This window comes from Tiliqua scincoides, chromosome 3, assembly GCF_035046505.1.
Source record: "Tiliqua scincoides isolate rTilSci1 chromosome 3, rTilSci1.hap2, whole genome shotgun sequence".
Classification (NCBI taxonomy): Eukaryota; Metazoa; Chordata; class Lepidosauria; order Squamata; family Scincidae; genus Tiliqua; species Tiliqua scincoides.
Genome location: NC_089823.1, coordinates 214,769,426 through 214,794,754, shown reverse-complemented (window position 1 = coordinate 214,794,754; position 25,329 = coordinate 214,769,426). Strand labels below are relative to the sequence as shown.

The following is a 25,329-nucleotide window of genomic DNA, read 5'->3' as shown; positions in this document are numbered from 1 at the left end:
ATGAATTAAGTGCTTGCCTGAGAAGGATGATGAATCTTCTTTCGTGTGAGCTAGAAACACATGTGGTATCTCATAACTCAATGTAAAATTTAGAAGCTTCTAGCTACTGAGGAAACTTGCATGAATAATCTTTAACTCTCAATTGGACAAGTTTCTGGAGGAAAAATCCATTACGGGTTACAAGCCATGATGTGATGTACAACCTCCTGATTTTAGAAATGGGCTATGTTAGAATGCCAGATGCAAGGGAGGGTACCAGAATGAGGTCTCTTGTTATCTGGTGTGCTCCCTGGGGCATCTGGTGGGCTGCTGTGAGATACAGGAAGCTGGACTAGATGGGCCTGTGGCCTGATCCAGTGGGGCTGTTCTTATGTTCTTATTTAGTTAGTAGATGAAACCAGTGGAAATACAAAGAGTATCTGAGGAGAGAACATCTAATCAGCGCACTCCTTTTACTCAAACTCCTTTCACAATGGCTAAAGTCTATTTATTTTAAAACATTTTAATCCTGCCTTTTCTTTTTACAATAAAAGGCCCATCATGCAGCTAAGCACAATGCAAAGTGCAATAAAACTACAAATACAAATAGTAACAAAAAATAAAAAGGCAGAAAGCATTAAAACTACAAATGGTAAGAGTGAAAAAGCATCACTGAACAAAAGTGTCTTCAACCCTACTGGAAGGCCAATAGGGAAAGCTCAGTTCTTAATTGGACAGGGAGGAATTTCCCTAACTGTGGCATCACAACCAAGACGGCCCTAACCCTTGTTGCCTCGAACCAAGCTTTGGATAATGGCAGCATGAGGAGGATCTTCCCAGACAACCTTAGGGAGACAGGTGGTTCTTAAAATACTCTGGCCCCAAGCCATAAAGTTTGCACAGCCCTTTTCAACAAGTGCTGCTCAGCCACCCCATACAGCTGTTGGACAAAAAAAGAAATCTCTCATTTGCATGCTTCCAAAACCTTATGAGGAGTCTGGGCAAGTTCAAACTATGAAAAGGGGCTGGTGGTTCACAATTAAGTAATTTAAAGAGAATACATTGCTCTTGATGATGAGTCCGCAATGATAAAAGTGATGAGTCTGGAATGCCTTTGATCCTCAACATTTGTGATTTTTATTCCCAGTTAGGACAGGAGATGCAGCTATGGTTCTCTGCTCAAGTCAAGTGACCATGCTCTCTGCTCACTTGTGCTAATTTCCATAAGCTGAACCCAAAACTGTGAATATTTGCTCCCAAGATGTGATGTTTAGCCTTTCATGAATTTTGGGAGGCAAAACTTTTCTGTTCCTCTATGAAGCATGTAATAGTTTCCAAACGTGTAAGTAGCGAAGAAAAAAAAACCAATTTTTACAAATGCTAAGAAATATCAAGAGACATACATTTTCCTCCTATATCTGCCCCTAACAAAGTCACAGAATCCCAGGTAACATCATCATTTTGTGTATGAATGCAAATTCAAAATTAGGACGTAACTTTCTGAATTCAGATTATGTCCTGATTTATCCATCCACCCATCCAAATACTGTAAGTCCTCATGACTCTTGATTACTGCAGTATTTCGGATTCCATGCTACTGTTTTCCAGTTTGACCATCCTAAAATTGATTCAACCTATTCTCACCTGCAGATCAGAGCTACTGAACATGCTGAAGGAGAGTAGAATCCCAGCAGCTGCCTCCAATCCCCAAACATTTAATGGAAGGTATTAATGGGATTCTGTGCATGTACTACTATGTATTCCTTCTTTAGCCTATTACATTTTAAATCTGTGGAACCATTGCAATTTCATAGACTGTATAGGGTGATACAAATTTACAGTTTTTCACAATATGCAAGTTTGTCCATAACCCTAATCATAACACATATACAAATAAATTGTTGACAGCCATGTACTCTTACTATCTGATCGTCTTGAAAGACTAGAAGTTTCCAAACATATAAAATGATAGTTAAGTAGGCTATGAAGCAATATCTGAGCCACACTAATATTGTGAAGTACCTCACAATCATATGGAGACAATAATTTTATATATAAATACCTTGACGTCTATTTGACAAAGTTGCATAAATTGACAGTATTAATGAACAAGAGAAGCTGTGAGAACACAGTTCAAAGTAATGCAAACCAAATTGCTTTTGAAATAAAAATATAGGTCACATTAAACAGGGCTGTCAAGTCCAGTATTGATTAAGGACTATAGTAGAAAGTTCACTGACACATAATCCACTAGACTAGAGGAAGCCTTACACAACACAAACTGTAAGGACTATTCCTCTCACTGTGATGAAAAACACTGGAAAGTATGGTTGGCAACCTTCATTCTCGAAAGAGAATGGTATAAGACTACACAGCACCTGGTATTCCCAGGCAGTCTCCCATCCAAGTACTAACCAGGCCTGACCCTGCTTAGCTTCCGAGATCAGACGAGATCGGGCATGTGCAGGGTGCATCCCCAATCTAGATAGCCTAAGCTGACAACATTGGGAAGAATACATTGCTTTTACAAATATTAGATACAGCATATCTAATTTGTATTGTTTCTAGAAGGCTCTTTTCTCTGCTTTGCTACAGAGACAGAGAAAATATTTATCTTTTCAGAAGTGGAGAATTATGAGAAGTCATTTCCTGAAAGCATTACATATACCCCACTATGTTTAATTCTTACAGAGAATGACTTCTCATATCAACTCGACTTTCGTCGTCCAAGAAACAAGACAGGAATGGCAGGGATTGGGGCAGTTACTAAGACACAGTACCCTTCTTCTCTTTCTAGTTCGGTACTGGCAACAGTACAGAATGAGGTCCATTATTAACAAGCCTGCTTACCAAAGGTTGCTGCGGCTGCATTGCTTGGAGACCCAGGGCCTGCTGCTGACCTTGCTGCTGCTGCTGCAACTGAAAAAATATGATCATAGCGACTACAACACCACTACCTGTCTCCGTCGGCATTACTGTTGTACAAAGCCTCAAGAGCAACAACAAGAAGCCTTTAAAAATGTGTAACCTCAATTAAAAATGCAATAGGGTATGCAAAGATTAAAAACCCACAAAAATGAACATGTGTTCACATTGTTATTAACCTTTTATCTGATTAAAAAATTATATTACAGTATTTAGATTAAGCCCTTTGGAAAAGGTCAACTAAATGCTAAGAAATTTTTTTTCAAAAATTCACTTTGAGGTTAGAGAAGGGGAAAAGATGGCTGATAGAGCATATATGTATATGATGCAGACCGCTGGGCACGGACTTAGAACGTGTAAAGTACAAGATGAAATCCTTGGCAGCTCCAGTTATAGGATATTGGGCAGCAAATATGGGGAAATACTCTGCCTGAGACCTTGAAATGCAAATGGAATTCTAACAAGACAATTGTGAGGTACATTGGTCTAATGGACAAACATAGGGAGCTTCATATTCTCAAAATATTGAATTATGGCCATTGTAGTAATGACATCTTTTCCATTATCTGAACTACTATTCATTATTCAATACTATTCAATACTATTATCTGAAATACTATTCATCTGAAATACTATTCAGCTATTAAGGATTCCTATATTTAAGGTATGCATGCGCATTTCTGACATTCTCAAACCTGAAGGAGTCTCTGTTGTCGAATGTGTTGTTGTCTCTGTCTCATCTGTTCCTGAGGCATCTGAAGTGAGTTAAGGTTTGGGTGGGAAGCAGTGACTGGTAAAGCATCAAGCGCCCCTCCGACCAAGGTATTCTGCTGCAAAGGCTGGTGACTTAATCTGAGTGAAAACAATTAATTATATATAATTTTCAGCTGTGAAAACAAACTAGACCGGGTAAGTTCAATTTACTAGACTTCCACATTAAAATTCTGATAGAAAAATAGCAACCAATGCATTCAAATGCATGAATGTAGTTGAAAAGTACAGAGAGATAAAATATAGAGAGATAAAAGTGAAGCTTTCCTTCTAGGCTCAAATATGTCGGCATTTTATTCATTATATTTTGCTCTTGATCTTTTGTCTATTGCAGCAGTGCTTCAGGTATCTCAAAACAGTACACTAGAACAGTACTTCTCAACCAGTGGTATAAGTACCACTAGTGATACTTGAGATGGTATCTGGCGGTACTTGCAAGACACCTGCTGTCTGGCAGTGGGACCAGGAATGCCATACAACAAACAGCAATGGGAAGCTTGACAAGCAGAGCTCGAATGCATGGTTTTCTGCTCTCGCTCTCCCCATCCACTCTGAGCCTTTTACTGGTGTTTGTTGTGGTCATATCTGGCCTCCCAACTCAGAAGTAACAGGGGATGATATCACCACCAGTTACTTCTGGTGGTACTTTGAATAGGTGGTATAATGGAGGGCAAACGTTGATAAACTCTGCACTAGGAAACATTAAGCAGTGTAGACAAACAAACAATTCAAACAAATAGACCAGTAGTTCCCAAACACACTTTTTAAAACAACACTATCGGAACCGACCTAGGTTTACCAGACTTTTAAAAAAGAGACCGAGAAAGACTCGAAGGTGGATGCTAACAACTCCAAGATAGGTGCACTGTTCACATATATTCTAAAAGCAAAACTCTCACACAGTCTTGAGGGTGCCGCTCTCCTGTTCTATGATTTAAGGAAGGCAAATTTCAGACAGCTTCTCTTCCAAAATTATGCTCCAGACTTTCCACCCCATTTTCTGCTGTCCCATTTGTATCATATGCCAAATTTGTTGCAGAAAAGGCCTGGTATGAAACTCTGGATTGTCATCTATAAACTTCCACAAATGCAGTATGCAATGGACAACATGAATATGCTAAACTAAGAATGGGGACTTGTATCCTAGATCATATTGCTGAATGTCTTCAAAGAGTTACATCTCCTCTAGCATCTTGTGATGAAATCATTAATGAGGATTTGTGGACCCGAATTAGGGTTGAGATAAATGCAGAAAATGCTGACACCTAAGGAAATTTTCTTCAAACTCATATCTAAAATATTATTCTAAGCTTTACAGGACAAATTTGTAACTCATTAAAAAAAGATAGGTGCATGTTGCAACTGTCTTGAATGAATAATATTTTTTGCATATATGTAGACAGTACATGCCAGCAGCTATTAGGATGAAGAACCCATAGGATATGGAAACCATTATTATTAACAGTATTTATATACCGCTTTTCAACAAAAAGTTCACAAAGCGGTTTGCAGAGAAAAATCAAATAACTAAAGGCTCCCTGTCCCAAAAGGGCTCACAATCTAAAAAGATGCAAAAGAACACCAGCACTCAGCCACTAGAAAAGACACTGCTGGGGTAAGATTGGCCAGTTTACTCTCCCCCTGCTAAAAAGAGGAGCACCCACTTGAAAAAGTGAGCCAGTTAGCAGGGGCAACCATTGTTACTTAAAGCCTGCAAAGATGCCCAGGTCGGATAACAGAAGGAGGATGGTACAAGTCTGATGATACCCTGAATGCTAACCTGAAGATAATAGTGCAAAATCTTAGCCACTTTCTATCAGTCAGAACAGGGAAGTCACTTTAAAACAAAGCTACAGAAAAAAGAATTGGATTGAAACTTATTTATTACTAAGAAGGATACACATCAAGTTCTCCACAATATACCATCATCCCAATACAGTTGGGTGCCTGCCTGCCTATTTATAGCAGGATCAGGAACTGTGTGTATAAACAGTTCCTACACTCATTGCGCCCTTCTCTCTGCAACAGCTGAGGCTGCACATGTGTAAATGACTAAAATCCTGCCTAAAATGCCATTTGGAAGTAGGGGGTAGGGACCTGGATACAGTTGCCCTACTCTCCTTTAACCAAAGAGTGGCATCATTTTCGTGTTTTGGAAAAGGGCTCTGTGCATGCTTCACTTGTTTGGATTCCATGTCTTAACAGATCATGAAGCAGAAGATATTTCAAGCGTTTGCTATGTACCTAGGTCTACCATAAATCTACTTCAAACAGTGGGATCCAGCCACAGTAAGTTCTTCTTTGAATAGATTTCTCAAACTGTGGGTCATAACCCACTTGGTGGCTCCTGGGTTGGGCCCTCCCACTCATCCTTATGTCTGATTGGTTCCAAATTGGAGCCCTCTAGATGCAAATGGAGGCTGCACCGGGCCTCCACAGGCCTCAGAAGGCTTCTGCAGGCCTCCAGGTGCAGCTGGAAAATCACTTCTTGTTTATTTCCAGGTTTGTGCAAGTGACTGCCAGTTGCTTCCAGAAGCCTTTAGAGGCTTGTGGAGGCCGACACTGAAGGAGGAGGTGCTTCTGCCCTCCTGTCTGTCACAGTGCCCTCTGCCACAGAACAGGAGAAGCTTGAGAACTTCTGGGCTATACTAAAACAATAAATATGGATATGGTGTATTACAGATATGATGCATTTTTTAAAAGTGGTTGAAAGGGTTAATACTGAAATCCATAGGATGCTTCAATTCTTGAGTAATATCTTCATCTTTAAACACATGACTTTCTTCAAATTAAGAAAAATGGAAGGAAAATTTAACATTACTCAATGCTGTGAGTTTGGTCATGATTCACTATAATCTATTGACTTCATCTTGACACTTGCCTAAGAAACAAGAATATTTTCATCCACACAGAAATGAAACATCTGTAGCACAAAGACAGCCAAAGCTTCTCCCATTCCTGGCCCCATTGCCTCAGGGATGCTTTCAAGGAAGTATGGAAAGTTTACACACAGGCTTTTAATAGCTATTACAATTTCAGAAAGATGCTCTGTGGAGTCAGATGTTTTGAAACATTTTGTTTATGAAAGATCACAAACATATACTCTTTTTATATGAACCAAATGGATTCTAAGGGATATTTCACATTTATTTCCTGAGTTGTCGTTTGTGCAACCACCCAAGGCGTAAATCTCTTGCCAATATTTTTGCAGACAGATTTTTGTTAATGAGTCTGTTATGGAGAAAAAATTATTTGTAGACTACATTGAGAATCACAAAATGTGCTTTAGCAGCAAAAGTAATTCAAGTGCAGCATACAAAAAATGCATGTTTGATCATCTTCTTTGATGTATTAGCAGTATTGAAAAATTATAAACATTCTGTTTGCAACAATGCTTATGAATACATTGTCAATTAATAAAACTTCACGAACAGAAATTCTGGGATATAATACAGAATTAAAAGTACAATCTTTAAATCTGATATCCAACAAGTCCCATATACTCCCAAATGAAATGTGTTAGAAGTATACAATAGGAGCTTTTATATTTTCAAAAGTGCTCAGCACTGGCCTAATAGCGTCTGAAAAAACACAGAATTAAGGAAAATTAAGGAAAAAAAAACACTACACAGTATGTTACAAGTAGTAAAAAAATGTGGAAAACAAGTGTAAAAATACGCAAACGTGCACAATTGTCAACCAAATTCTGGCTAATGTTATTCAGAGCCAATGAGCACAGAAGCCTGAGCAAAATTCCTTGCTTAGGTGTATTCTTGAGTTGTTTTAACTGGTATACAATAAGACATGTGAAGACTCTCTGCTCCCAAAGGAGACCATCTCTGCGCCATCAAATGCAATAGAAAATCTTCAAATAATAAATTACTATTTTCAAGTCATAGCTTGAGACCTGCCTTTTCCTTTGTTCTAATGTTATTCAGAGTCAACTAGACAAATGCTTTATTAACACAGAACAATGGACAAAATTAACTGCTTCTTTGGTCTTCTGGATTGGCCAACTGCTTGCAGCATCTTTTTCTAGACCCAAAAGACTCAATTTTGGTCCAATAGGGATCAGCTTTTCTCAAATCTGTATTTTAAAGTTAGCTTTCAAAAAGGAATATAGATCAAGTTATCAAAATTCCTGAAGAACAAGAGTATATATAAGCATCTTACCGCTGACTGCCGGTTAAAGGCTGAAGATAAGCAGCTGCTTGTTGATGAATGTACCCAGTTGGCTGCTGCTGCATCTGCCTTAGCCTTTCTATTAGAGCTGGATTCGAATGAGCAGCCTGATATGCCCTGGGGTTGTAGGAAGGTGAAAGGACTATGCCCCCAGCCTGCTGTGACTGTAATGTCATTTGTGTACTATACATTGTATAGCCATGAGGAATGGTCTGTATAGAAAACAACAGAAGACTGGTTTTTTTAGGTTCCTAAAGAAAAAATTATCACTGCCACTATTAAAAAATATAACCAGACAAGACAAGAAAAATGCTGTGCAATTTCAAACTGCAGTGTTATTTCAAAGCATCAGCAAATATAAACTGCATGTTCAGCTGACTTTGTGGCTCCAAGAACCACAGGTTGGCTCCCACTTGATGAGATTCTTTCATCTGTGGGATGACTTCTATGGACCTTTGTGATGCTTTTTCCCCACCACAGCCAAATAATTTCCATGTGGACATGCCCATTGACACAAATAATGCCTTTGTGTGGTCACTACCTACTCTTGAACCCAGTACTGACTATGACGTTCCCCGTACGCTTAGATGAAGGCAGCCATCAATTGTCAACTAGCCCTCATTGCCTAAACTTTGTCTACACTGGATTTTAGAACTGTGAGCAGCTTTTCATTCTGGATAATAGTCAGAATTAGTCAATGTTAATGCACAATTACACACCTTCCTCAAACACCCCTTTAAGGCACTAAAACTATACCTCAGTGTAGGTATAGCGTAGGTCAGACATTCACCATCACCTCCTCCCAATCCTATATGGACCAATCTTTAAAAAGAATTCTGTACCTGTGCCTGTTGTATTCCTGGATACTGTGGAAGCTGAGAAGAAGGTCGAATTTGCTGAGCAAAAATAGCACCCTGATCGACCGTCTGACCCTAGAAAAAATAATTCAAATAAAAGCAAACTCTACTTATTCTAAATTGAAATGTTACTATTTGCACACACAGGTCTGGACAATTTTAAAGTTCTGCGAACAGAAGCTGTATGCTTGCAATACCAGACTTTCTTTTTCCTACAAGAGAGTGTTTACTGGTATGTACTGTGGAGTTAAGTGCATAGCAAATTGTGTTGTATTCAACTGAAGTACAATTCTGAACACAGCTTATGACATAATTTCCATGGTACTTCTCCTGAGAATTCATATGATTCTCAGAGGTCTGGGGCAGGAGGTCTGGTCTAGAGGGTTGAGCCTCCATTTGCCTGAAGATAACATCTGAAGGTCGCCAGTTCGAGGCCACCGGCACCCTGCGACCTTGAAGCAGCTGATAAGCTGAGCCAAGCTATTCCATCTGCTCTGAGCGTGGGAGGATGGAGGCCAGAATGTGTGACCAGATCAAGAAAGAAACATCTTGAATGTTGTGGTTTCTTGAAAGATAGAAACCTTCTTTCAAATTGTAAAAATCCCTACGGGGATTAATTGCCTGCCTGTGTAAACCGCCTTGAATAAAGTCTAAGGAGAAATCTGAGAACCAAGAAAGGCGGTATAGAAATACCTGTATTATTATTATTATTAATTATTATTATTATTATTATTATTATTATTATTGCCACAGAAAAGGTTATGCAACACATCACAAATCTGCAACCAAACCAGAGTACTGATAGCAGGTTTCCCAACATTAACCTGGCACAATCACCAAGTTGGACCAATGGGGAAGGCCTGAGGTATAAGAGTCCTAAAGTGCCCATCATTCCTGCCTTTTGAGGTTCATCTTTCCATGGTCATGATCCAGAGTTGGCAAAGGAAAAGCAGAAGTTTCCTTAAAAGGAACATCCATAAACACAATGGTTTCTCAACAGACTATTCAACCTTTTTGTAGCTGAGTCTGCCCTTTGGCAACTCAGGGTACATTCAAGCCTCCCATTTAAAATACCACTTGAAGACCCACCAATGTGTCTTGCATCTTTCCACCCACCCACATGCTTAGCAGCTATATGTCTCACTTTGACTTTGCCAAGGGAGGGCACCAGAATGCAGGTCTCTTTGTTGTCTCGTGTGCTCCCTGGGGCAATTGGCAGGCCACTGTGAGATAGAAGAAGCTGGAGTAGAAGGGCCTATGGCCTGATGCAGCAGGCTCTTCTTATGTTCTTAAAGAGCAGCTAGAACAAAGACCATTCTTGACTGGGACCACAGCAAGGGTCTTTAACTCTTTCCCAAAGCTGTGGTCCCAGCCTGGTTGCTACTTGCCTTGAAAGAGAAACTCCCTCTACTGCACATAAAGCTTCCCTTCAAATGCAAATAGTCAAATTAGGGCACATTTTGAATCTAAAAATGTGGTGGGGGAAAGAATTATAGCCCCCTTCCTCCATGGGCCTGGCCTAGCTGTTGTTTATAAAGAGAACCTGACACAGCTGCTAAGCACATAGTTTCCATCACAGTTAGTATGACCTTCAATTTCATCATATTGCATCTTTCCCATATACTCTCATCTATAAGCTTCTGCAACCAGATCTTCAGCAACACTGGCAAAACTAACCAGTTTCTTCCAGTACGTATATGGAAAACACAGTCCTACTCAAGCCCATGCCACCGAATGAGGCACACTGCAAAATATCCTGAAATAGGTTACTACCTCAGAAAGCTGGGATTACCCACTTTCAAATAGTTTCTTTTAATAAAATGGCAGTTCTCCAACTGAAATCAGAAATCTTCTGTTCCTCTCAATTGTTTATTTGAATAACGACCAACTCCTGTGCCCACTGAACATACAAGGAGTGTGCATGTGTGGGGAAATCACATCTATGCATCCATATTCATTAAACAAAAAATACAAAATGAGCAGATACTTAAATCTCATGGGGAGAATTATATAAAGGGCAGGAAGCCACATTCACATTTGCTAATAAAATAAATACACCAACTTTTCCAAACAATTAAGAAATATGAGACAGAACCCAGCAGGCAAGATTTTATAAGCCACTGGAAAAGAAAGGACTTTTATGTACACCTCTAGTTTAATAAATAGGGATGCTCAAGAAACAAGATCTAAGATCAGCAAAGAACTAGAGAAACAAAAAAAATTATATTTTAAAATGGAACAAAAAAACTAGCCAAGCAAATGCAAGTCACAGCAGTTGTGTTTATCAAGCTTTTGTCCTTTAAATTGGACTTTGTGCCAAAGGACTGGAGGGGAGCTATCGAAGGTCAGACTAGCTGTGATGGAAACTATGCGCTTAGCAGTTGTGTCCCTTTGGCAACTCAGGGTGCATTCAAGCCTCACATTTAAAATACCACTTGAAGACCCACCAATGTGTCTTGCATCTTTCCACCCACCCACATGCTTAGCAGCTATATGTCTCACTTTGTCTTTGTCAAGGGAGGGCACCAGGATGCAGGTCTCTTTTTTGTCTTGTGTGCTCCCTGGGGCATTTGGCGGGCCACTGTGAGATAGAGGAAGCTGGAGTAGAAGGGCCTATGGCCTGATGCAGCAGGCTCTTCTTATGTTCTTAAAGAGCAGCTAGAACAAAGACCATTCTTGACTGGGGCCACAGCAAGGGACTTTAACTCTTCCCCAAAGCTGTGGTCCCAGCCTGGTCGCTACTTGCCTTGAAAGAGAAACTGCTGCACATGGAGCTTCCCTTCAAATGCAAATAGTCAAATTAGGGCACATTTTGAATCTAAAAATGCGGTGGGGGGAAAGAATTAAAGCCCCCTTCCTCCATGGGCTTGATCCAGCTGTTGTTTATAAAGTGAACCTGACACAACTGCTAACACCAATATTTAAAAGGGGGTCCAGGGGGAACTGGGAAAATTACAGACTGGCCAACTTCTGTTCCAGGTAAAGAAGTGAAAGGTATAAATAAAGATAAACTTATTGAGTGTTGTTCAGTGCTTCTTCGGTGACTACATTTTCTCTGGAATATAGCTCAGAGTAGTGCTGCACCCAGCGTTCCATCTGCTGCGCCCGATCCTGGATGACCTCGCCTGTGGCAGACTTCAGAGGGGCAATTTTCCTCTGTGTTGGACCTAGGGCCTGCTTGATACCGTCATACATCCCCTTGATGTTGCCCGTGTCAGCTGCTATCTGTATCTCGGAACAGAGCTGGAGCCAGTAGTCGTTAGCACATCTCCTGGCAGTCTGTTGGACTTTGCTGCGAGCAGTTCGGAGGACCTGCAGGTTGCGCTCACTGGGACAGGCCTCACTGCGCTCACTGGGACAGGGTCACAGGTTGCGCTCACAGGTTGCGCTCACTGGGACAGGGACAATGTTGTCACTGAACAACATTGAGTGCCTGCCTGTGCTGGAAGAGCTTGACAGTGAACCAACCCTAGAAGAACTTCACGTGGCCCTGGACTCCCTTGCCTTTGGCAAGGCACCTGGAAAAGACAGCATCCCTGCTGAAGTCCTAAAATGCTGCAAAGAGATCATCATCACTGAGCTGCATGAAATCCTCTGTCTCTGCTGGAGAGAAGGTGGAGTACCTCAAGACATGAGGGATGCAAACATCATCACGCTGTACAAGAACAAAGGTGACAGGGGTGACTGCAACAACTACCGCGGCATCTCTCTCTTTAGCGTTGTAGGAAAGCTGTTTGCCCGAGTTGTACTAAAGAGGCTCCAGGTACTTGCAGAGAGCATCTATCCAGAATCGCAGTGTGGATTCCGAGCCAACAGGTCCACCACTGATATGGTATTCTCCCTTAGACAACTGCAGGAGAAATGCAGGGAACAACGACAGCCACTCTTTATAGCCTTCATAGATCTCACAAAGGCTTTCGACCTGGTCAGCAGAGACGGCCTCTTCAAGATTCTCCCCAAGATCGGATGTCCACCCAGGCTCCTCAGCATCATCGGATCTTTCCACAAGGACATGAAGGGCACTGTTGTCTTCGATGGCTCCACATCAGACCCTTTTGACATCCAAAGCGGAGTGAAGCAGGGCTGTGTTCTTGCGCCAACCTTGTTTGGGATTTTCTTCGCTGTCCTGCTGAAGCAGGCCTTTGGAACTGCAACAGAAGGCATCTATCTCCGGACCAGATCAGACGGAAAGCTCTTCAACCTCTCCAGACTGAGAGCAAAATCCAAAGTCCAGCTGAAATGTCTGCGTGACTTCCTCTTTGCCGACGATGCAGCTGTCACTACCCACTCTGCCAAAGATCTCCAGCAGCTCATGGATCGTTTTAGCAAGGCCTGCCAAGATTTTGGACTGACAATCAGCCTGAAGAAAACACAGGTCATGGTTCAGGATGTGGACTCACCTCCCTGCATTACAATCTCTGAGCATGAACTGGAGGTTGTCCATGACTTTGTGTACCTTGGCTCAACGATCTCCGACACTCTTTCTCTCGATACCGAGCTAAACAAGCGCATCGGTAAAGCAGCTACCACGTTTTCCAGACTCACAAAGAGAGTCTGGTCCAACAAGAAGCTGACGGAACATACCAAGATCCAGGTCTACAGAGCTTGCGTCCTGAGTACACTTCTGTACTGCAGCGAGTCATGGACTCTTCGCTCACAACAGGAGAGGAAACTGAGCGCTTTCCACATGCGCTGCCTCCGACGCATCCTCGGCATCACCTGGCAGGACAAAGTTCCAAACAACACAGTCCTGGAACGTGCTGGAATCCCTAGCATATATTCACTGCTGAAACAGAGATGCCTGCGTTGGCTCGGTCATGTCGTGAGAATGGATGATGGCCGGATCCCAAAGGATCTCCTCTATGGAGAACTCGTGCAAGGAAAGCGCCCTACAGGTAGACCACAGCTGCGATACAAGGACATCTGCAAGAGGGATCTGAAGGCCTTAGGGATGGACCTCAACAAGTGGGAAACCCTGGCCTCTGAGCGGCCCGCTTGGAGGCAGGCTGTGCAGCATGGCCTTTCCCAGTTTGAAGAGACACTTGGCCAACAGTCTGAGGCTAAGAGGCAAAGAAGGAAGGCCCATAGCCAGGGAGACAGACCAGGAACAGACTGCACTTGCTCCCGGTGTGGAAGGGATTGTCACTTCTGGATTGGCCTTTTCAGCCACACTAGACGCTGTGCCAGGGCCACCTTTCGGAGCGCGATACCATAGTCTTTCGAGACTAAAGGTTGCCAATACAATATTGAGTGTATAGAAGAACAAGGCAAAGATCAGGGCAAAAAGCAGATTAGCACAGCAGGGTAATGCTAGGCTAGAACTTGTATCTTTGATGTGCTAGTTTTTTCCTTGCAGAGGAAAAACTACATGGGGGAACATTCACAGAAGGTCTGCCTATCAGCAGACGGAAACTTCTATGACTTCATTCTATGGGCTTCTGCTTCAAAGTTGGGTCTGCTGCATGTGTAGACCAGGCCCAACTTTGCCTCTGAGTGCCTTATAATACAAGACAAGTAGCAGCTGGATTAAATAAGTACACCTTCCAATTTGAAAGACAAGGTTGTTTGAAAAGCCTTGCCTGGGTTTGTTGCCTTAGAAGCCGCTGCTGCTGCTGCTGCTGCTGCTGCTGCTGCTGCTGCTGTTGTAACAGTTTCATCTGGAGAAGATGCTGCTGAGAAGTAATTGTTTGAATAGGTGGTGGCTGCATCATGGTGCCAGAACGTCTCTGCAACATGTTGGACAGTACTTGCTTTGTGCTGCTTGGGACAAAGGAGCCTGTAGGATCCAATCTGGAGCCACCTAAGAACACAGTACATTAAAATACTTCATTATTATTCTGAAGGGAAAAGAAGACCCTAACTGATTGCAATCCATGTCACAAGCGATAAGTCAATATACAGCAAACTAGTGGTAAGAGGAATACTTCTTCAAGAATACTGACTAATGCCTAAGTAGTGTTCATTATGTTAAAAAAAAAAAAAGTCCAGTGATGCTGAGCACTGAATAGATCTGAACGTGGTATGTCAGGTCCACAACAGCTGTGAACTGCCGCAATATCTGGCATCAACCCTATAGCATAGCCTGTATCCCCATTCTAAAACAGGGCAGTCAGCTGGTCCTTGAAACTACCAGCGAAGTTTCAACGTGGCATGCAGGCGCACTGTTTAGCAGAGTTCTCTTCCGATTCTGAAAATCTCATATGTGCAATGAAACCTCAATTCTGAATTGGTTTTTGAGGACAAGAATCATGAAGTGCATACACAGTGACAGAGCTTCCAAGTGTGATGGTGCTTACAAGGCGTGGACCTGACTTTTCAACTGTGGCTACATGCTGAAAACCAGTGCCATAGGCGTGGTATGCTGTAGTGTCAAGGTCACTGGTTGACCTTGGGTCAGTGGTTCTCTTTAAGTCTAACCTACCTAACTGGCTTGTTGTGAGTATGAAACGTGGGGGACCATGTATGCCTCCGTAAGCATCCTGAAGGAAGGACAAGATAAAAAAGCAATTTAATGAATAAATAAAAGATTTTTGAAATTTATTTTATTTATTCAGCCATTTTTACTCTGCCTTTTCACCCAAGAAGGGGTCCTCAAGGTGGCTTACAAGAAAAAAAAATCCTAATATAGAAAAAAACACAATGCATTAATAATTAAAACATAATAAAAACAAGAACCGCCAGCTGAGATTTGCATATTAAAATGTATCTTAGTATTTTTATTGAACTGCTGAAAGCTTAATCATATTGTATATTCATTTTTGTTTATTTGTCGTAACCATGAACATAAAAACGTAAGAAGAGCCCTGTTGGATCAGGCCAAAGGCCCAGCTAGTCCAGCTTCCTGTATCTCATAACAGTCCACCAATGCCCCAGGGAGCACACAAGACAACAGACACAATCTGCGCCCTGGTGCCCTACCCAGCATCTGGCAATCAGAGGCAGCCTGCCTCTAAAACTAAGAGCTTGCACATACCTACTATGACTTGTAACCCGTAATGAACTTTTCCTCCAGAAATTTGTCCAATCCCCTCTTAAAGGCATCCAGGCAAGATGCCATCCACTACTTCCTGTGGCAAAGAGTTCCACAAACTAATTACACACTGGCTAAAGAAATATTTTCTTCTGTCTGTCCTAACTCTCCCAACATTCAACTTTCGTGGATGTCCCCTGGTTCTGGTGAGAGGTTATGTGAGAGGGAAAGGTGCGTCTCTCTATCCATTCTGTCCATTCCCTGCATGATTTTGTATATCTCAATCATGTCCCCCTCAGGCGCCTTTTTTCTAGAGGCCCAAACGCTGTAGCCTTTCCTCATAAGGAAGGTGCCCCAGCCCAGTAATCATTTTGGTTGCTCACTTTTGCACCTTTTCCATCTCCACTATATCCTTTTTGAGATGTGACAACCAGAACTGGATGCGATACTCCAGGTGTGGCCTTACCATCAATTTATACAACAGTATTACAATATTAGTTGTCTTATTCTCAATGCCTTTCCTAATGATCCCATAGATATCCTTCGAGATAGAAAGGCACAATATAAATATCTGAATGAATGAAGTCTTGTCATAGTATTTCAACTTTGTATTTGATTATTTGCCTGAAGTGGATATCCACCATGGCCAAAGAGCAGATGAAGGTGATTCACAACCACTGGCTAACTCAAAATGAAGTTATTTCCTTTACTCTCAAATGTATCCAAATCTAAATATCAAATTCTAACAGTGCAATCCTATGCATTTCTATTCAGAAGTAACCCCACTGAGTTCAATGGTACTTACTTCCTGGTAAGTGTACACAGACCTAGAGCCCAAGTTTCACTGTCCATATCATCATCATCATAAACATGAACAATTAATGCTTTTCAACAAAAAAAAGTTCACAAAGCAGTTTATGGAGAAAAATCAAATAACTATTAAACAGTTCTAGTCATTTCTAGTCATAGACATCAGTAACAAGATTTGAAAATGTAATATACCTAAGCTTACATGCACAGACATAAGAATGGACTGAATATTTGCTTTGAAAGTAGTATAAAATATACCAAATTTGAAAACCAAAGATGAACATCTTTTATTTGTTGTTCATTTCCTCTAATTATTAAATCAATTGTTATGCTTTCATCAACACTTGTAAAAGAAGTTTTATTTAGTTTCAAATCCAAATGAAATTATTATACACCCACAAAGAACTTAAGTGTTTCTTGAATTATGTCATAGCGCAAGATATTTGTAAAATATATCTAAAGACTTGCTTTGCTGCCCTCTTGTTTAGATTTACTGATGTTATCTAAAAGACATTTTAAAAGGAACAGAATTCTTCCATATTAATGAATATCGTAGCCCAACGCCCACGGATGCCTACCAGGTAGTTTTAACCCTAAACAGGAAGCTAATGAATTTGTAACAGCAAAGTAAAACAATCTAGATTTGACTAGTTTATAATGCATATTCTACAAGGATGCATGAAAAAACTCTCATGTATTCTTGGCTAATTTATCAACTAACATTGATGTCCTAAAGCAGGGGTGGACAAACCCAGGCCTGGGGGCCATTTGAGTCCCTTAGGGACTCCCAATCCAGCCAACAAGGAGCCCCCAGTCTTCAATGAGCCCCTGGCCCTTCGGAGACTGTTGGACCCTGTGCTGGCCCATGACTGCTGGTCATGATCGCCAGATGCGAGCTGTGGGCCGAGTTAGACATTTGCTGCCTCTGGTGAAATCAAATTCCTAAGCATTCCCATGTCTTTCCTTGCCTCTGATAGTTATATCTCAATCTGTGTTTTATGTTGGAGGTGTGTGCTCAGGAGTTGTTTATAACCCCCCTTCACTTTTCTGGCTTGGTCTGCCTCTCTGGCGAAAACACATCCATGATTGTCCCAAATGCATCAGTTCACGTCTCCATGTGTTTTCTGCTTTTCCCTGGGCATTATTTTAACCCCACCCAATAAGTTGCCTCTGAACAACTTATGCCTGCATGTGTTTCTGGCTTGGTCTGTATTTTTTGACTGTGCAAGAGGTGTGTGGCAAACAGTTCATAGTTCTCATGTGGTTCTACATGCCTGTAGTATAGTTCTTATGTGTATTATAAATAAGCTCAGTAAAATAAATAATTTTTTTTCCCTGGCCCCTGACACAGTGTCAGAGAGATGATGTGACCCTCCTGCCAAAAAGTTTGCTCACTCCTGTTCTAAAGCAAGGAAAACAGAAAATGAACTGCAAGAAGAGGAACAAAGACAGAACATTATTTTTACCTGAGAAAGCAAACTTCTTGAACAATCACTGTAAAACCCAGACATACCTGGTGGAAGAGGCTGATTCTGGACAAAGAAGCCAGTCTGTTGAGGCTGTCCCATAACATTATAGCCCCACAAAGCTGGCTGAGGATGATGCATCATTTGAGAAGCAACTGGTGAATAATTGGGAGGCACTCTATAGACATTGTTCTGTGGATAATCCTTGAGTAAGACAGGAAAAGTGAAAAGTTACTGATGTTCATACCTTAGTAACTCATGAAAAATGCCAATTTTCCAACTAAATTATTGAAGAATTCACAATTATTCCTGTTGTGGTTTACTATACTGTAAGAAAACAGATTCAGGCTGCAATCCCATCCACACATACCTGAGAGTAAGTTCCATTGACTATAATTGAACTTACTTCTGAATAGACATGCATAGGACATGCGTATTTCCTTCACACCATAATATACAAAGGCAATGCCTATTAGTGTTATTAGTCCCTGCTATATGGACAAAATGAAACTGAAACAAATTCAGGTTTCATAGAAGGATTCCTGGTGAAAAAAATCAGTTTTTAAGACCTCTTAATGCAGGGATAATTAAGCTGCATATCACATTTCACATTTTGTATCTTCAGGAAACATTTTCCACATTCCACATATCACAAAACTGCCTGTGGGTTGCAAACATAAGAATATAAGAACATAAGAAGAGTCCTGCTGAATCAGGCCAGAGGCCCATCTAGTCCAGCTTCCTGTATCTCACAGTGGCCCACCCAATGCCCCAAGGAGCAAACCAGTTAACAAGAGATCTGCATCCTGGTGCCCTCCCTTGCATCTGGCATTCTGACATAGCCCATTTCTAAAATCAGGAGATTGCACGTACCCATTATGGCTTGTAACCCATAATGGACTTTTCCGCCAGAAACTTGTCCAATCCCCTTTTAAAGGCATCTAGCCCAGATGCCATCACCACATGTTGTGGCAAGGAGTTCCACAGACCAACCACACGCTGAGTAAAGAAATATTTTCTTTTGTTTGTCCTAACTCTCCCAACACTCAATTTTAGTGGATGTCCCCTGGTTCTGGTGTTGTGTGAGAGTCTAAAGAGCATCTCTCTAACCACTCTGTCCATAATTTTGTATGTCTCAATCATGCCCCTCCCTCAAGACAATTCTAAGACTTGTTCAAGGGTATGCTTACGGTTAACACAGGACACTGCTTAGGTCTATCGGATCTCACCATTAACTGCATGTTGCAGAGGAAGGTTGATAAGATGGTAGTGACATCTTTCAAGTTTCAGATTATCCATTGTTAGGTAGGGAGTAAAATGCCCAGACAGACCCTGAAGGCAATGTTCCTCCAACCACCATGGAGCTAAGAGCTAATGGGAGGGAAGGTTGAACATTTGCTATGTTCAGTACTACCCATGAGAGAGACTATAATTGGTAGAGTACTAGAGAACATGTTTTGCATGCAGAAGGTACCAGTTTCAATCTATGGCATCTCCACAAAGGGCTGGAAAAACTGTCTGAAACTCTGGAGAGCTACTGCCAGTCAGTATAAACAAAACCACAAGGCAAGTGACCAATGGCCTGACCTAATGTAAAGCATATACAATACATATAAAGCAACTTCCTATGTTTCTTGTTCACACATTCTTGGCAACAAAAGGATGAAAACCCTCAGGAATCTGAGCTCATTTATTACGGGTTTCAATTACAAGTACATCCATGGGAATCACAGAAGTCAGAAAGCTTATGCAGATGAGTTGAGCAATGGAGTTTGTTGAACAAAACATTTTCAGGCTTTTTTTAAGGAATTAGTTGGAAGGTCAATTACATTCTTGAAGCCAGCAACATACACCTCTGCTGTGATGATAAAGGAAGGTTCTATACCACGCTCTCCAAAGCACAGCTGATCTGGTCAAGAATTTTCTTTACCACAGTTCAGATGGGACTTAGGAAGGTAGACAAGCAAGCCTCCATTAGTTTCTGGAGGCAAACAATAAGTGAACCATTCACCCTACTACAGGAAAACCTAAGGCACACATCCACATCTGCTCCTGACTTAAAGGAGTATTTTCAGAATGCGCTTCTTACCATACAAAATAGCTATCCAGGGTGCCAAGAAAAAAAATGCATGTTCCCACATATTTCATACATTTTCCAGCAACAAATACACATAAATCACATTCTCATCTAACTGTTCTGATTTGTCAGATACACTCACAAACCCTTCTGTTTATGCATTACCCTTTGGTATGTAATTTTATCAGATCCAAAGCAAGTTCTGCATAGCTGCAGAAGGTCGTTTTCAAATCTGTAAGGTCTATTTCCATCTCATGCCATACATTCTAATCACTTACATCAGTTCTGGAAGTTGATTTTGTCTTTCTTTTCTTGCCTTTTGCCCTCTTCTCTTCATCTACAGAAGATTTTCCCTGATCTGACAGCTCGGCTGACTTTCTTTCTGGTTCCTGAGATGCAGGGGTTGTAGGCTCTTCCTCTTCCTCCTCCTCTTCAGGAGGAAGTGGCAAAGGTTCGAGGTAGTAACTTCGTGGCTTGGGTTTAGGATGAGTGTGATACAGCAGGAGGTGTTGCTGCTCCTCATACTTTATTACTTTCCTATCAATGCGGACAGTACCAAACCAAGACCAAGAAAGAGGAGCAGGGTTTTTATTGCTTTCAAATAAATCCCATGGGGACACTTTCTGCTTAGTTGAGACTTGAAGCCCCTGTTACAAAATTTAAAATAAAATGTTCATATTTTTACCCTTATTTGTCCTCTAAAGCTCAAAACAGCTTACAAGAATATCACCATGTGATGATTACAGAACCTATATTATGTTACTAGAAACAGTCGCCCATTAGTCATGAACCAAAGTTGGCCCTTGGGAATGCCACTCCTCTAAGCCCACACATGGGGGAGATACCTGTTCATTCTTGAAATAATGCAATTACTGTACTGTTACTGGGACACTTTAATGTGAGAAATACCACACAATTGTTTCTTTAGGTTGAATTGTTTCGTGTACAGAATAGATTAGGAACAATCAGAGGTCCCTATATATTAGAAAAATATGAGTGTACCATAAGGAGTTTTCTGTCATTATCTTGTGGCTTATTCATATAAACAAATGGAATTTATTAGAGGGCTACTGAGTGATCAACTCACTGACATATGCAAGAGAAGGCAGGTACCTAACTAATGTCTTAAAAGATTAATGATTATTCTTGCCTGTTTCTTATCGATGGAGTCAAATCCAGCAATTTTGTTTCCCTTGGTATCGATTAAGGATCCCATTGGTTCACAAGCAATAATGTCACACATCTGTTTGGGCAAAGGTAGAAGTTGACGAACTTTGTCAATACTTTCTGAACACTTGTCTCCTAGTTCTTTCTATAAGAAAAAAAAGAAGTACAAATTTAAATAGCATTTCGCAATTCCGAAACCAGAAACACTTCAAATGAATCATTTCCTTGTACTTTGCTAATTCTATTCAAGACTTTCAGTACCTTAAAAGTGTTTAATAGGCTTTTTCCTGTTTTGCTGAAACAAAAACATGGCAACTACAGATGTGTGCCTTAAATGCTGATCTACAAGGCTAAAGAGCAGATGAGTAACAGAATAATTCTCTCCTCAGCATTTCAGCATAGAAATTTGGACACAGGGGCCTAATTTGAGCATCTTGAAAGCAACAGGACAATTGCATCCATGGATCAAAAGTCAAATAGGCACATACACCTGCAAGTGAACCCTGATAGGCAATTGCTAATTACATGTACCTTACAGACCTGCTAAACAACTTTTCCCTCTCCACATAGTACAGCTTGGACACACCTGATATAGCAGATCAATGCACAGAAGCTTCTTTGTACAGATAACTTCTTTACTGGATTGGAATGGTTTTGCATTCAGCATTGGAGAGTAAGGCTGTAATCCTATATGCACTTACCTTAAAATAAGCCCCACTGAACACAATAGGACTTATTTCTGAGCAGACTGTGTGTTGTAAAGCATGTATTGGTATCTGTGCACTATTCTAGACCACTTCTCCAATACAACTACTAACATCTTAACCATCTCTAAAGCCATGGTTGACAGATCAACACTTCAACTCCTGCACTGAATCTTTGTGTCCTAAGTTATACATTTGAAAGTAGCATGTTTCCCTTGTTTCCTTATCACCATTAATTTCAGCTTCCCAAGATAACTGAATTAATTAGAAAACCGATACCAAACTTAATAAAACAGAATCACGTTTCAAAAGACATACAGACAACTTACTTTTAACTTTTTCACCAAATTCATGTATGCTCTTTTGTTCTCTTCAGATCCAACTTGGGATGCGTTTGACAGGTCAGAAGCTAAAGTCCCATTGATCAAAACACTCAGCATGTCAAGTACAGTTGTGAATAGTTCACTAAGAGGGTTTAAAAAAAAATGTGCATCATGTTACATTCTGAAGAGCAATACTGTTTCTTCCTATAAGCCAAATGTTTCATAGTTTTCTCTGGAGTGTTATAATATCCATAACTATAGCATCTGAAAATATGAGGCAAGTCTCTGCAGAAAGGCAGAAGTGATTTCTACTGTACAATTTCTTAACCTGATTTGCATAAATCTGTCAGGTAAGATGGTAGTGAAATGTTAATCCTTTCTGTTTTGTGGTGCTACATTCCATGGACTGGGGGACCTATATAACCATTCATTCTTTGCTTCACTTTAGCTGGGGACTAAAGTAAGCCAACACCAGTCAATTCATGTTGGTTGGCTGTGTTTGAAGAAGCCCGAACAGATTTTCCCTTGACCTATGGTATGGAATCTCAGCATGACCAAGTTTTGAAAACCTCTCTGGAAGAAAAAAGATGGCTCAAGCGCAGACAACATAAAAATATTTCAGACGTATATGGGCAAACTTTAGGGGCAATTTTGGTCACAAACATACAAACAACATTCCTATTCAGAACGTAATATGTAACTTAATTATATATAACGATGGAGACATACTTATTGGTTTGCATATCAACTGTTCCTGATGTTATTATTTGAAGAAGCAGGAGTGCCCAGTCTGTAGTCCATTGTGTACTTCTCTGTACAGTGTCAAACATTCCACCCACCTAGAATGTAAACCATATGAAAAAGTAAAGACAAATAAGATAGGTCAAAAGCACCGCACCACCCTTCAGTAACATTTACTGCAGTATCACATGAATCCCTATCAACAACTTTCTTGGACTTCAGCAATAGCTTGCACATATGAAGAGTGCAGGACTTAAGTGCAACCTCCCACCCCCTGACATGTCTCTTCTGTATCAGATGTGCCACTGTGATGCAGCTGCTTGTCACTCAAATCCAAGGTCCTTCCTGCAATTCACCAGAATCCTGCTGATCCATCAAGCTTCAGGGTAATCTAAGCAGGAGTAGGAAGGGTTCCAAACAAAGCCCTTTGCAAAAGCAGGCCATGGGCAGCATTCCCTTTAAGGTGTGCACGCACATAGCTGGAACAGAAATCCCTCACCACTTCTCACTCAGTGCTCTGGAGCTGTCCTCATGCAGCCACAATAGGGCTCCATGCTCCTCTCAAAAGGTACATGGACCATTGGTCATGAGGAAGGGACTTGTTGGGGTATAAGAATGCAAAGCTAAGGAAGGTAACATTATGCAGGGCTTCCAAAGAGTAGATAACTTTATGCTGGATCTGGAACAGACAAGTTTAAAAGGGTGTCATCGTCACAGTAGTGACAGCTTTAATTGATTTTGGCAGCAAAATGAAGCTCAGTGATGAAGGGTTAAGTTGTAACAATAGAAGACCAGAGAGCTGAAATAGACAAATCGATCAGGGTAGAATTTTTATTGAAGGGACAAAAGAAAAAAGAAGGGCATATTTTTACAAACGAAAAAAAAATGACATGACTTAATGACAGACTGATCATGGGGACTAAAAGGTCAGAGTTGAAGCCATGGTTTCATAAATAATCAATTTATTATGTCACAGTGGTTCTCACACATTTAGCACTGGGACCCACGTTTTAGAATGAGATTCTGTCAGGACCCACCAGAAGTGATGTCATGACCAGAAGTGACATAATCGAGCAGGAAAATTTTTAATAATCCTAGGCTGCAATCCTACCCACACTTACCCAGGAGTAAGTCCCATTTACTATCATTGTTAAAAGCATATACATTGTAGCCTGTTCAGAGTACAGGTCTGTAACATTTTCCCAAATGCAGTCACATGCCATAGTAGCACCAAGTCTAATATATTAAAAATAAAATTTTGAAATGAATGGGGATCCACCTGAAATCGGCTTGCGACCCACCTAGTGGGTCCCAACCCACAGTTTGAGAAACACTGTTATATCAGATCACATTGCTCCCTTCCCTGTCCCTGCCCCTTGAAGGGGCAGGAAAAAGTACTTCTCTGACTGGTGGGTCATGACCACTAGTGGATTTCAGTAGTTTGGGAACTACTGAGACAGAAAGCTATACTCTGCCATTGGACTTACATTTGCAGGAAATGCAAAATCGGTCAAACTCATTAGAAGAACTTCGGATTCTGCAGCCTACAACAGCTTATCTGATTGTGAAATCTGACCATATCCTACCTCATTTCTGAAGTGAAATTTATATCAACAGTAGTTCTATTTTAATTTTGGACTTCCCAATTCTAAACCGCCTAGCTGTCTCAAAATGTTTGCTGTGCTAATCACTTCTTGGGAATCAAAATGCCCTCTGGTGATCTTTATGGTTTTCCAAAGTTGAGTCAGCTGAGTAAATGAACAATTAAATCCACATCTCTCAGATGTGAAAAAAATATTCAAGATTATCTTAAAAATTCATCTCTGTTATACTCTGCACAATTAAATTATGCAAAACAAATTTGCAGAAGAAAACTTTAGATTTCAGTCTCCAAAGTTTGAAAACACCGCATTACAGAATAAAAATATGAATGCATTCCATTAGCCAGTCAAAAAAGGGAAAAGACAAAGAATCTATTTGCCTCCTTCTGCCCTAATCTCTACTGCCCCAGTATTTTTATCTCTTATATTTTCATCCTTTCTTCTATAATCATTGTCAGAGATTTCAACTATTAGCATATATGAGACAACCCTAGAGCAGGCTACTCCATTTGTGTGACTTTACTGGGCAAAGTCTCAAATCCTGGCTAACACTGGTTGAGCATTCAAATCCCTTCCCAGCAGTATTCCAGAAGAGGAGGACACACCTCAACAGTAGCAGGCCAGCACATTGAAAGTCTGAGCTGCCTGAGGCTCTTAATCTCCTGTGTCGCTCTAGTAAGACAACTTCCCATGCCTCCCCCTCTCCTCTCCTATAACAGGAGTGCTTTCAGATAACATAAGCAGAGGGATTCCTTC

The 25,329-nt window shown here is 40.9% G+C and overlaps 1 protein-coding gene and 1 pseudogene across 1 annotated transcript in view; both read right to left on the bottom strand.

Annotated features, from left to right (window-relative positions):
• The window catches only part of MED12L (mediator complex subunit 12L), a 208,277-nt gene that overhangs the window by 9,428 nt on the left and 173,520 nt on the right, over positions 1-25,329 (bottom strand). The window contains exons 33-42 of the mRNA XM_066622573.1: positions 22,961-23,070; positions 22,238-22,373; positions 21,188-21,349; positions 20,316-20,684; positions 18,008-18,164; positions 14,255-14,514; positions 8,700-8,789; positions 7,849-8,069; positions 3,600-3,756; positions 2,830-2,898 (exon numbers count right to left, since the gene is read on the bottom strand). Coding sequence (XP_066478670.1) covers positions 2,830-2,898; positions 3,600-3,756; positions 7,849-8,069; positions 8,700-8,789; positions 14,255-14,514; positions 18,008-18,164; positions 20,316-20,684; positions 21,188-21,349; positions 22,238-22,373; positions 22,961-23,070 — 1,731 coding nt within the window. The remainder of the gene's footprint in view (positions 1-2,829; positions 2,899-3,599; positions 3,757-7,848; positions 8,070-8,699; positions 8,790-14,254; positions 14,515-18,007; positions 18,165-20,315; positions 20,685-21,187; positions 21,350-22,237; positions 22,374-22,960; positions 23,071-25,329) is intronic.
• LOC136646182 (5S ribosomal RNA) lies at positions 2,346-2,464 on the bottom strand (annotated as a pseudogene).